General features: G+C 41.5%; 1 protein-coding gene across 1 annotated transcript in view; it reads right to left on the bottom strand.

Moving 5' to 3' along the window:
* LOC119733124 overlaps positions 1 to 14,233 on the bottom strand; it is a 197,386-nt gene that overhangs the window by 89,228 nt on the left and 93,925 nt on the right. The window contains exons 59-68 of the mRNA XM_038206700.1: positions 12,509 to 12,551; positions 10,741 to 10,892; positions 10,227 to 10,364; positions 8,967 to 9,225; positions 6,660 to 6,820; positions 4,459 to 4,590; positions 3,771 to 3,975; positions 2,600 to 2,820; positions 1,855 to 1,971; positions 385 to 597 (exon numbers count right to left, since the gene is read on the bottom strand). Coding sequence (XP_038062628.1) covers positions 385 to 597; positions 1,855 to 1,971; positions 2,600 to 2,820; positions 3,771 to 3,975; positions 4,459 to 4,590; positions 6,660 to 6,820; positions 8,967 to 9,225; positions 10,227 to 10,364; positions 10,741 to 10,892; positions 12,509 to 12,551 — 1,641 coding nt within the window. The remainder of the gene's footprint in view (positions 1 to 384; positions 598 to 1,854; positions 1,972 to 2,599; positions 2,821 to 3,770; positions 3,976 to 4,458; positions 4,591 to 6,659; positions 6,821 to 8,966; positions 9,226 to 10,226; positions 10,365 to 10,740; positions 10,893 to 12,508; positions 12,552 to 14,233) is intronic.

The following is a 14,233-nucleotide window of genomic DNA, read 5'->3' as shown; positions in this document are numbered from 1 at the left end:
GAAAGCAAACCTGTATCAATTTGTGCCTAATTGTATAACTGTTTAGGGTTAAATTATTAGATCTGTTTATTTAAAACACTGACAAGATTTCCTCAGGATACACGTTTTTACATGTGTGCACATCGTTGTTTATGAGACACTCAATAAAAGAAAAACATGCGGGCTAGTGAAAATGCCCGCGGGCTAGTTAAGAGTCTATTTCAGTAGCCCGGCTGGCTAGTGGAGAAAAAAAATTAAGGTCAAACCCTGATATCACTGTCTCAATTAATAACTAATCTGTGGGACGCTAAACTATTTTGAAAATTTTTAGTTACACTCATTAAAAATGTTCATGAAAAAAGTGTCTCTTTGGAAGCAAAAAGGTAGACAATGGAATGTTCTTACTCTGCAGTAGTTGTATGCCAATCGTCTCAACGTGACTCCATTTCTCAAATCCAAATGAGAAAGTGCGAGCACACGGATCCAGCTTGACCCAGACAGAAAATGACCTCTGAACTATGCCCAGGTCAAAGTTCAAGCAACAACCAACCCCAAGGCATGACTGATCCAGGGAACAGAATGGTGCGACAGCTGATGGTACAGCAAGTGAACTGCAGCCTGTTTAAAAACAAAAAAAGGTGTCACTAATTATGCTGTATTACAGAATTTATGGTTAAAATAATCAAAACTCTGCCATTGTATTTCTGGCTCAAACTAAACATTTGGATCAGTATTAGGTTCTGCCTTTCACCGATTATAAACACTGTATACTTAGTGTGTCACCTCCTGAGTAAAAGTTGGAACCAAATCACTCCAACCCACGACCTCCTGCTTTCTAGTGCAGACGTCTTACCACCCAACCCCTTAACCAATATAACTCTTTCGCTACGGCGAGCCGCTGACGGCGGCTCATACTGGCAGCGGCTCGGTTGCGTCGCTATGAATAAACAGGATGTCCCCATGACGTGGGCCATATCTACATAATTTATATCGTATAACCTCTGACCCTAGTTCGAGCCGCTGCCAGCGGCTCTCCGTCTGGCTGGGGTGCACTTTTTGTTATTGTGAGCAGTTTGTTTACGGAGATACATTCAAAGATGGCGGCGCCCACATCGACGCTCGGCTGAATTTTCAGCTTTGAATTACATCCAGTTGGGACGAAAAAGGTAAATTAAATTCCGTAGCGAAAGAGATAATATACATATATTGAGTGGATCAGCGTGGAATGGGAGGAATATTATCGCAAGGTAAAATCTGGACTTTTCCATTTCGCGAGGCGAAGCTGAGTGAACTGGAAAAGTCCAGGTTTTACCGAGCAATAATATTCCTCTCATTTCACAATTGAAAGCCACTCAATATTTGTTTTATATAACTGACATATAGATCTTTGTCATTTGATATATTTGAACTTTTATTTTGATACAAAATTGGTGAAAAATGTATTTCTCTCTTCCAAACCACCCCTTCACGAAAATGTTTGAACCCAACGCTGTAGCGCTGGCTCTTTGGAACAATACGCGCTACGCACAACACTGAACGCGCACACCAGCATACATTTGCACATAATTACCGCGTCATGGTACAAGACTGATCCTAACTGTTGAATAGTATTTCCCATTCCCCATGGGCGGACAGTACTTTTTGAGCCCCGATGTGAATGGCAGTAATAACGAATGACACATGATGTGAGTTCTACCAATCAAATGACAAGGATCTGTATGTCGGTTATATAAGAAAAAATATGGGCAAATCATCCAGAGGCACCATCAGCCTACAATCATTCCAACTTGATGTAAAATGGGGAAACTGGGAACTTGGAGCTTAATCCCTAAAGTTCATAAGCTTGCAGCTTTGATCCAATGTCCATTAACTTGCCTGTGGTTGCTGGTGTGATTTGCTCTGGTGGACCGCTGCATGGTTGAGGTAGGAGAACATCAGCGCTGACACTCAGACGGTTCACCACGAGGCCGCTAGCATAATCTCCAATATCGCCTACTCAGAAATAGTGATAAAATTCTGTATTAGATTGCATAAACATCACAAGCGTTTTCTATGGTCACAACATTAATTTTTAAATGAACCACATAGAGAAACTGACTAGGTGAATTATAATAATTTAAAACAATTGTCACAAAATTAAGTTTGATTTGCTAGACAGAGGCAAATTCAGGGTGGTCAAGGGGGTCCTGAAATCCTTTTTTGTTCACAATTCTTTGGCCAAAAAAGTTTAAAGATGCTTTCCACACGCACCCAGTGTGCAGTTCCCTCATGCATCCAACTATCAGGCCATTTTAATCACCTCCAAAACTAATTTACTCCACCAGGGCAGAAGCATTAATCCATGCCAGCTGGATTGTAACATCCTCGCACATTCAAAAGGGCAGGGGACAGGGCCTTCTCGATCAGTGACACTGAGAAGGCCCTGTCCCTGAGTGTCTGGTCCTCAATGCTGGAATTCCTTATCACACAACATCTGTAACATCAGCTTTTTTGACAACTTTAAGGGTAGAGTGAAAACTAATCTGTTCTCTCCACGTTATCTGTACCTTTATGTTCTGGAGCTGTCCTTAGTCGCGCGTTGTAACTTGCGAAAATGTGCGCTATAATTATTAAGACTTACCCAAGTCTTGAGCCCACTCCAAAGTTCCGTTTGGGTTACAGAATGGTATCGGTGCTGTGAAGTCCTGAAGGATGACAATGTCAGGAGCACAGCCTCCAGCGATGCAGAGTTGCAGAGAGAAGGAGAGGAGCAAGTTACGGTTGTCTGTGGTCTTGTCGATTGTGAAGGTGAGCAAGACGGCATCACTCAGTCTTTCCCTTGTCACTTTACCCCACTTGTAACTGCAGACATTTCAGATCAACCCAGTAATGTATTTATCAAAAAAATTGAGTATTTGAAAAGTAAACTTCCTTAGAGCAGGGCCCAATTTCACAAAATGCTACGACGTTGCGACATGTCAACTCGTAAAAGTTGTACGATCCATTTCACGAAACTTGCGAAGTGTTGAATGCGTTGTAAATTCCTTGACAATGGCTTAAAACACATCGCAAGTTACGACAAGTCTAGTGGGCATCGTAAAATAAGGAGAGTAATTTTCTTGGCCAGGTTTATGCCATAAACATTACACAGACAAGATTATCATACCGAGACAATGTGTGTAATGTTGTAAATAGAAAATTCATTGAATAATTATGAATTAGACTGAAAAATTGCATTTGAAATTTCAAAGTAGCCATTCAGTCCACTGAGAGCTTGTTTTCCTTTAAAACTGGATAACACTTCTGCCATTTTGTTTTACATTCGAAAAGCTTTTTCGAGAGGAGATCTGACGACTCTTTGTTGAATATCAGATGACTATTTACTGTACCCTGAAAAAATACATAAAACAGTTACCGAGTTGTACTATAAATTTATACACCTACGATGCGTCACAGCTGCGACGCATTGTAGGGATAAGATAATAATAATAATAACACATTCTTATATAGCACATTTCAGGACCGCTGGAGCTCGCAATGCGCTTTACAATTCACAAACAATTGAAAATATAACTAAGGAAAACAACTTTCAAATAAATGTGTCTTAAGGCTGGTCTTAAACAATTCCAGGTCACTTATAGATCACAGTGACAGTGGGAGAGAATTCCAAAGTCTAGATGCGTCGCAGCGCTGCGATGCATGTAAGTTACGATGGGTTTCATGGAATCGGGTGCAGGTTTCAATATTGACTTTCAACAGAGTGTAATTTTATCTTGGATTGCATTGAATATTCCACAAAATAAACTACATACCTTAAAAGGGTGACATTGTAACTCCAGTTCTCAAATCCAACACTCAGTTTGAAATCACAGGGGTCTACAATCAGCCAGGCCCTCAGGGTGCGACTAATGATGCCGAGGTCTACTGCTAGACAACACTCCACCCCTAGGCAGGATTCTGAATAGTGACATACACCTCCTGACGGAAGTGTGGGCAGAGAGGGGAGGTGTGGACACACTACAGGAAACAAGAGAGAAAAATGGGACATTGACAATGGTTGAATGAGAATCACAAGGGTAATTTTGAAGTGTTTATTCACTGTCTGAGAAACATGAGGCCTGATTCCAGTTCATGGAAATGTAAAATTAAAAATGAAGGAATTTGGAAGCGTGGACAGAAAAAAAAAGGATTGTAAATCACGATGGCCGCAACATGATAATGGTCTATACATGTCAGGAAGGCTTCCACTCCCCAGTGCCAATCGCATGGTTCTCTGATTTTGAGTTACATAAGGGCTTTGTAAAGCTTTGAAAATGTCACTTAACACATGTCACTGAAAGCGAAGGCATTGTGTGAAATCTTATCAAGGCAAGCTTTGGATGCTTAGGGCATCCCAGTGATGAAGAAACCGACCCACTAATGGGCACCTCATTTAGCTATATCACTCAATATTAACTTAAAGCCCTTATACAGGTCATGGGACAATGCTAATGCCCCTACCTCCAGACTGACTAGGCTGGATCACAGGTGGGCAAGGTGAGGCCGAGACTAGACGAGATGGTAAGCCAAGAGTCTGAGCCACAGCCTCAAATCCAGCATCCAGGCTTCCGAGCTGAGAGATTGAGGTTATACCTAGCAGTAATAAAACAAACACTGCGTTATTTGATGTCAGTGAAACACAATATCAGCTTATACCACAATGGGCTCCGTGCACAAGTACCCCCTCAATGGTGAGAAAGGGAGAGTGGAGAAACTACACTAGGAGAGATATTTGAACATATTGCTGATTATGCTTGACGCTCATGCAAAGATGCTATGGCTTTCTGAGCATTCATAATCAAATTAGTCGTGCGTACTTCATGCTATACACGCATGAAACAGTACACACATACTGAAATTTGTATCCTTGTGGAGGCATTTCTTTGTTCTCGTGTAGTGAAGTTTTTGAGTTTGAGAGTGAAGTTTCAAAAGCTTTTATTTTAACCAGAATTAATTTCCTTGGCTGAAATTCGGACTTAATATCCCTTTTCTAAAACTCTTCCATTTGCCACAAATCAATCCACCTTGGAAATTCCTAGTTTTTGAGTAAAATCCATATATCTATTTTGTGAAAACCTTGTGGAGACGTATTCATCTATAGAAATTGCCCTGTGGAGACGTATACAATCTTTTGTTCCCTATTGTACACACGTCTCCCGAGGGCACGGTGTATCATATCACGTGTACAGGGTTCCTTATGGGGTAGGAAACACAATAGAACAATGGACCCCACGAGGAAGTCTTTAGAAATCCATCTGCCCCATTAGGGAAATGTTCTGGATATTGAGATTTAAATAGGTCTCTCTCAAATAACGTCACTTCGTACAAATTGTCACCTGTATCGGCATTTTGGGAGTCAAATTTTCAAAACACACATCTGCTGCACCGTATTTCGATGATATTTCAAGCAACATACTTGATGGATGATGAATCGATGGATCGGATGGATGCTTGATGGATCAGCTAAACTACTTAACCAGTTCACATCGTGTAATGTAGTGAGCTTGTCAATAACACATGGATAATAGTTGTTGCTTCGATGCTTGCTTGGTTTATTGTGTCTCAGTACATCTCAGAACATCACATGAGGTTCTATGCTTATCAAAGGGCTACACTGTTCTAGGGTGCAATCTGATCCAAGTTGGGGCCTTATTCATTATTCATTTAGTAAGTTGGGGTTTATGTATTCCAGTGTGGATGAGGTAATGTCTGGGTCTGGGTGTGTGGTTTCAGAGCACGTGGTGCCTATACATAGCTTTCATGCAAGGATACTACACATCGGATGACGTGTATACACGCAAAGGTTTGCGGTATTCGGAACGGATGCTGGATAAACATGATACGTCACTTCACGGTGCCACCACCGATGTACATGCAAATGCAACTTGTCCTATTAGGTTCACTTAAGCATAATCAGTATATTGTTGGTGCACCCTAATGTGGCGAGGCCCCCAACGTGGCGCACTTTGATTTTTCGCCTCTAGTGCCTTGTTAGAGCAAAATTGTTACCTCAAATTTCACAAAATGTGAAATTTCATCAAGCTCTAAACATTCCTGTTCATAAATCTTGATACTGAGTTATATTGATCATGATCATGAGTTCTATGACCTCCTCATCAGGGAGCCTTAGAGATCAAGACCCAGAACCCAACACTCAACAGGGACGCTGGGTACGACCTGCCCACCATCTATGACGATCTGCTCTCACGTGACTGCCCCTAAGGTGGTCAGGTGAGCGGAGGGATTATGCCACAATGCTAAATGAAGAGGTCGTGACGACCTCGCAAGCTACATCATGCTTAACAAAATCAGAAAGGTAACTATTATTTCTAAATTTGTTGTAATTTGTTTTGATATGGCAGCAGAAGTTCACACCCTGGACGTCAGTCATAATGCAATGAAGACAAATAACAATGCACTGAATAGATAGGGTAGCATATCACATGCATTTAGCTAAAATATGGCCCCTCAACATGAACACAAAAAGTCTGGAAATACAGCCGAGAGAAAAGTCACAAAATTCGAGCATTTTAACTGTATATTTTGTTAAAAAGGTATTTGTTAATTTCAATTACTGCTATTCCCTAAATCATAATCAACTTTTCCACTCCAACAACCAGTGGAATTCAAATAAACATTCCATGAAGGCAATTTAGTCCTACCTGGTAGATTCTTCCAGGAGATGGTTCCGTTGGGGTAGCACATAGGAAGAGGGGATACTGCAGTATCTAAGATCATGAGTTGTCCTGTACATTGACCATGGATGCATGCATCTATGGACAGGCTCATTGATATCTCACCATCCATGAGCTCCAAGGTGTACCTGCATTGGCAAACACATATTCATAAATACCTAAGACAGTTTACGCATTCCTACTGGTCGAGAGCCCTTTACGCGGCCGGTCTTAAACGGATGATAAAGACAAGGCTAGCTGGTCTTAAACACTTTTCCAGTGTCACATGAAATTTGGACTCCCATAAAGTACGGTGCCTTTTAACGTTTCATTGGTTGAACGTTCACATTCCTTACATATGCATGCGCAATGTACTACCAGTGAATCGGTGATTTCATGGTCCGAAATTCACACTACACCAGCCCAGCTGCGTTTTACGCGACATCGCACAATACGCGCGATGCGCACGTCAGTGTCCTTATAAGGTAATGAGTTGCGGAGGGGCATTCCCTATTATAGTCGAAGGGGTGGTTTGTAAAACATGAAGTAAAATTGTTAAACAAAATGGTTGGCAACGTCTAGTTTTTACTTGTTTTGATTTTTGGATTGAAAAGATTTGTTTTTTTGACCGAAAAGGTATTTATGAATGGGATTCGCCTCGGGAAGCCCGTCTGGCTAGTGAAAAAAAGTTAAGGTAGTGATAGTATAAATGTTGGTACTCAAAAAGGCTCTTACAGAGTGCTAGAGACTTACAACTTACACTACGCATAATACAAAGATAATAAAACAAAGAACAGCTGATTTCATCTGGGATAGCCCCTAGAGCCAAATGTAGAGGCTAACTCCCAGTTTAGACTGGCGTTCAAGAGCCGAGCAAAACTAAATTCAGTCAAGATTTAAATGAAGTAAATGAAAAATCTGATGTCTGAAACAATTAGGAGTGACTAGACGTGCTTGATGGTGCAAAATTGACTGTCAGTCCTTCAGAAAGGGGAGTGATTTTTCAGACGTCCCTCTAGTCATGAGCCGAACTCAATGCCAATGTATGCAAATGTTTGTAAATTATTATTAACCGTACGACATATCCCAAAATGCTGGCTTGTTGCCAACATAGCCATCTTAAAAAAACACCCTAGACCTGGGGAATGTTTTGGCAGTCACAACCAAAGTTGCCCAGTTTTTGGGCAATTACAGGCCCTAGACATTTGGATGCTTTTACGATGTGCGTTTTTGATGTCAAAAGGCTACGTCCTATAACCGTCATTTTACGCAAATTCCCAGTCTGCTCATAACTAACGTGCGCACGTCGTGCGACCGTCCCCTTGCACGTTCTTGCGCCTACAATGTATGTTTGCATAACATGGCAGGTATAGTATGCAGCGTTTTCATATCGGGTGTTTCGGACAAATGCCAGGTTTAAGTTTTCTTAAGATGTCTATATGTTTACTAAGATTGAGTGTTCATTTGTTTGTACACTCTTCTCCAGTGTATTACTAATTGTCCGCCTGAACCCAAAAATCTATTTGGGTTGCCTGCACTCGCTTCTAATCTATTGGTTCGACAGGACTCTGGAACGTATATCCGAACCAGCGGTTATTTCCATTGGGGGCCCATAATCTCATACACAGAACACACAGGTTGAAAATCCCATTCAAAGGATATGGCCTTAGTGATGATATCAATGGACCTTTATACAGTGAATGCATTTAACAATTGTTTTGTTATACCTCTGTCTTGGATTCTTTGGATTGTGTGGTAAAAATCACGAAAAAAAACGGCAGTAACACAACACTCATGACAATCAAATGTCAACTCACATGCATGTCGCGTGCTCGAAACAGCTGATCGTCTGCTAGTTCGCTGCTCCCACTCATGTGTGAAAACATGGCGAAAATAGCGAGGGTACCAATAAGCATTTCATACCGTACGTACCGTACGTACCGCACGTTCAAAGTCATAGCATACTCCCTGTGGTACGTGATATCCCACAGGGAGTGTGCTATGACTTTTTATAAACTGAAAGCGTGATCGTTCTAGGCCAATAAAAATACAGTATTCAAGACAGAGGTATAACAATCTCTAATATTTGCATTCTTGTATTTGGAATACCTCATATCAGCAAAATGATCCATTAAACCCACCGCATGATGTTTTGATCAATCACAGCCTTGACTAATGTCTGACAGAAGAAATGGAGAGACTGTGGCATTGGAGAGACGCACCTGTTGCTCCCCACATACAGAGTGGGCCGGGCCTAATGGATCATTTGATTCTTAATTAGTAAAACCAGTTTACCTGAGCATGGCAAAGTTTCCAATAGTGATCTCCTGACTTGTATCAAACTCCAGGTGTGAGAGGGATTTACTGTACTGCCAGTTGCCAAACTGTAGCGTCAGCTGGCCCAGGCATGGATCTATCACCATAGAGGTACTGAATGAGTGATGGAGCGGTCCAAGGTTCACATCCAGGCAGCAATGTATGCCAAAGCACGTGTCGAGGATAACACAGTGAGCCAGAGAGGTCATGTTACTGGGAAGCTGCATGCTGGGACAATCTGGAAGAAAATGAGGTTGCACCGTATCATTTGATTGAATGGTCCAAGGTTCACATCCAGGCAACACTGTATGCCAAAGCAAAAGTTGCGTAGGCCACAGTGAGCCAGGGAGGTCAAGTTACTAAGAAGCTGCATGCTGGGACAATCTGGAAGAAAATGAGGTTGCACCGTATCATTTGATTGAATGGTCCAAGGTTCACATCCAGTAAGTATTGTATGCCAAAGCAAGTGTTGAGGATGCCACAGTGAGCCAAAGGGTTCAGGTTACTGGGAAACTGCATACTAGGACAATCTGAAATGAAATGCGGTTACACTGTAACATTTGACTGAATGGTCCAAGGTTCAAATCCAGGCAGCATTTTATGCCAAAGCAAAAGTTGCGGAGGCCACAGTGAGCCAGGGAGATAAAGTGTCTGGGAAACTGCATACTACGACAATCATGAATAAAATGAGGTTACACTGTATCATTTGATTGTATGATCTAAGGTTCACATCCAGGCAACACTGTATGCCAAAGCAAGTGTTGAGTATGCCACAGTGAGCCAAAGGGGTCGGGTTACTGGGAAACTGCATACTAGGACAATCTGAAATGAAATGCAGTTACACTGTAACATTTGATTGAGTGATCTAAGGTTCACATCTAGGCAGTTTTTGCCAGACAAAGCTAGAAGCTTAGTGTATTACTGTATAGATTCTCAGGGGCACATATGCACCATTTGGAGACATGTGTGGCCTAGTGGTTAGGGTTTGTAACTCATAATCAGAGGGTCAGGGGTTTGAATCCAGCTTCTGGTCATATGCTGTGTCCTCCGGCAAGCTACTTTAACCCCATCTGCCTCTCTCCACCCAGGAGTATAAATGAGTTCCGGTATTAGCTGGGGAGTAACCTGCGATAGACTGGCATCCCATCCAGGGGGAATAGAAATGGAGATAAAATGGGGGTGGGGATCCGGGGCTGCTTCATCAAATGTTGTATAAGGAATAGATTACAAGAAACCTACTGCCATAAGACTGAGGCCCCATGGGGTTGAGACACGGTTGACTGCTGAAGAAGTCTGGGTCGATTCCAAGCTGTGATAGAAGGGCTAGCGATGCTCCCTGGATGACCTGTCCTGATACTGTCTCTATGAAACCGTCCACTGGAGAAAGAAAACACCAAAGAAAGTGACAAATTTAAAGTTGCATTGTGTTGTGAGGATGAGGACTGTGAGTTATTAAATGTGACTTTTGCTAGTCACATCTTATTGAATTTTTAGCCATTCAAACTGTGTCTGAAACTGTCATTCTGTCTAGGTGTATGTAATAACGTGCCAAAGTGAACTGTGAAATAACAGATCTTACTTTGGATAAAAGGGCCTTGAAATACAGAACATTACCAATATCAACAGGGATAGGCTTAACCTATTCACGCGATGCCTGCACTAATCTCCAAAAGGCAATCATAGACGATAAAAGGCAAACATAGTTTAATCCCTTAGAATAGGTGACCCATGAAACACCTGTCTGTAAACTCACCAGATAGACTGTAACTGCTGAAGCGTGAGTTGCATATAGGGATTGGGATGTTATGCACTACGTCGATGTCACTGCACAGTCCATCTATGCAAAATTCTAGCACCATGCTCAACATCAACTCTTGAGTATCATTCGGCTTGCTGATAGAGTATCTGGAAGGGGAAATATAGTCATACCCTAATCAAAACCTTGCTTGTGTGTTTATACCTGAAGCCACACCTACTAACACTGATTTAATATCCCTCTTTTAATCTTTGCTGATGAAATTACTTTTGCAACATTTACTCAATATTCTGCATGCCAATGGACTACAAGCCCTCCAAAATATTATTTCAGACAACAACAGCAGTGCTACAATCTGTAAACTCACAGAATTTGTGCTCAGTCGTAATTAATTCGTCTTTCGGGACAAACAAACTGCATGGCCCCACAATCCGCTCCGTTCACAAGTACCCCCTCACCGACAAAGCAAGTACAGTTGGGGGTGACCGACCGACGCCATCTTGCCTGACTGCAATTCATTGCCGCGAAGTGCGGCCACTGCGTGTGCATAGTACAAATCCCCTGGTGTACGTGCGTCACACACAAGGAACAGTGCGTGCCAACCAGCGAAATGTCCTGCCCATGAGACGTCGTTGCTAGGTAAAAGGGCGCCCTCTTTCGTCGGCGCACGGAGCCCATAGGCGAGCCTATCCATTTCTCCACAGTTTCCTACAACCCTTATTACACTTTCGCTACACCGAAGAAATTTTCAGGATCTGGCCACTCGGAAAAGAAACACTTAAACATTTTTCATCAAAGTTTGAATGAAGTCCACCTCACTAAACTCACTTTGGAGCACTCTGACCAAGTCAATTTTCTGGACACCACTGTCAAGATTGACAGGAGTGGCTCCACAACCTCAGTCTACCAGAAACCCACAGATTGTAACAGTTATCTCCATACTTCCAGTGTCCACCCAACCCAAAACTACCAGGTCTCTAGTATACAGCCAAGCATTGCACCACAACCACATCTGCTCTGACTCAGAGGATCTTGACAACCAGCTAGCCAATCTCCAACAATCATTCTTGGATTTGGAATACAAGTATGACACATAATTAATGAACGTATTCTAATTCGATGATCCTATAACACTTTGAAGTACTAGAGTTGTGACTCTTTCTGTGTCCTTTCTCCATACTAAGACAAAGCATGAAAGGACACAAATTTAATATCAGAAAGAAGGATAGAAAACTGTTGCTAAAAATATCAATTTACCGGGCCACACATTAAGCCAATTCAGAGAAGCTGCACTCCAACAGGTTCAAATCAGGGGCGGACAGGGAAACTACACTTGTTCATAGACTACACCATATTCAACAAGGCAAATAGGGATCGTGGCTTTTTGTCACACTGCACCATTGATAATTTCAACTCAGTGATGTCTGTGAGTTCAGAGAGTCATGGCCTAGCAATTAAGAACACCAGACTCATGCTCTGGTGTTCCAGAGGCAACGGAGGCGTGGGTTCGAGCCTGCCGGGTGGACACTTGTGCCCTTGAGCAAGGCACTTAACCATTATTGCTTCGTCCTTCGGATGGGACGTGAAAGAACCCAGTGACACTTATCGCTAAGAGAAGGGGTTTGCCCCGGTGTTTTTGGTCTCCTGTATAAACTCCCACACGGAGTATTTTAGGAGCTGAACCAACCAAGAACCAAGAAGAAATGTCACAAGCAACAAGCTAGTGACTATGCAGTGCTCAAGACGTAGATTTTTCATCTCTTACCTCAGATTCATTCCTGAAGCAATTGCGACAGTCATCTCTTCTCCTAAAAAATAAAAAAAAAGTATCAATATTATGCTTTAGCATCTGTTAATTCTTAATTTTGACATGATTACTTTCACAAAAATTAAATTCATTACCAAAATACCTCACACAGCCATGGATGTACAGGATGGGAGGGCACAACAAGGGCAACTGGGGTTCAGAATACAAAAATATTTACAGAATAAGCCATTTGCGAGTCACCTACATGTATACCCTTTGGGATTTAACATTGAAAATATCTGGTACACTGACTTGCTCAGAATGCTTGGCATATATTAACTTTGAATTCTCCAGTCCAAAGAGACAGTTGCTAATCACATGATTCGGGGCAAGCTCTTGCATAGTTACGTAAGAGACACTCAGCACTAATACATTGTTCACAATGGGTGAGAATGGCACAAAGACACCAGACCATGCTGGAGCTGGGGGTTGCTAACATAAGGCTTGCTCCGAATCACGTGATATAGTAACAGTCTCTTTAATTGGCAGAATGCAAAGTTGAAACGTGCAAAGCATTGGATTAAGCCAGCGTTCCAAATTTTATTCAACTTTAACCTGCAAATGGCTTATTGAAAGAAACCTTTTAGTATGCATAATTTTCACTTGAATATGAAATGTGTATCTTAAATTTCAATTTGAATCACCTATACAACTAAATATTGTAAGGAAATCATAATTCAAACTAGATGCAAAAATACAGGGTTTTTTTTAATCTGTATTATCTTATAAAATGAACTTGATTAGCAAAATCTTCAATATCTACCTCTTCAATTAAATATCTACGCCACCTTAAAGATTTGGTTATCAATTTTTAAAGGTACTCTGACTCGGTAGTTGACATCAATCCCTTATGTGATTTGCCAGCCCCTTATATTGATACCCTCATAGACCACTCTTTGAATAAGCCTCTGTACTGATGACGTCATACTCTGTGTACACGTGTGCTTTCTTATGTTAGCCTGGTGGGGATGACAGTTTAGTAGCCCAATAGAAAAGCGCACAAGTAAACAATTCGTCAGTAACACCACGAAGTAACACCCATGTACATACCAGTAAAAACTAGCAATCGGAGAAAACGGCATCTAAAGTTGAGCACCTCCTAAAACAACACTTTGCGTCAAAACGGCAGAGTATTTTCAGTTGGATTTCTCGTTGTGGACACGATGAATTGAATTTATTAAATCTGCTGTTTTTCACCCATTTGTGTATTAAATCAACAAGAAATAAGAGAAAAAAGGTGAGTGTTAGTTCGTGAAACCGGAAAAGCTGCAAAACTGTTAGTTTTCGTTTTCACAAAGTAACACTCTTCAATGTATACATCACAAGGAAAGTGCAACTTCAGGTCAGTGCGCGCAGGCTCAAACAAGTAGAGTGTTACTTTGTGAAACGTTATTGCTCACATTTGAGCAGAGTGCGCGCCATGCATTGCAATGGTAAATGGAACTTGAACGTTACTTCTTGAAAACGAAAATTGTCACTTTTGTGCAAAAGTTGCCATGGATAACTAGAGTAATTTTTAAAGTAAAGCTCTTGCAGCTTTGAAACTATTTGCAATGGTAGGCCTTGATGAATAATGTTTAAAAATGTAAAAAACTGAAAATCGAAAAAGTTTTGGTTTAACACGTGGAGTGTTACTTCGTGGTGTCGGTGACGAATTAAAGTGTGACATCATCAGTACAGAGG

The sequence above is a fragment of the Patiria miniata genome, unplaced genomic scaffold (assembly GCF_015706575.1).
Source record: "Patiria miniata isolate m_02_andy unplaced genomic scaffold, ASM1570657v1 HiC_scaffold_1, whole genome shotgun sequence".
Lineage (NCBI taxonomy): Eukaryota > Metazoa > Echinodermata > Asteroidea > Valvatida > Asterinidae > Patiria > Patiria miniata.
The sequence above is the reverse complement of the archived record's forward strand: the minus strand, read 5'-3'. Positions and strand labels throughout refer to the sequence as shown.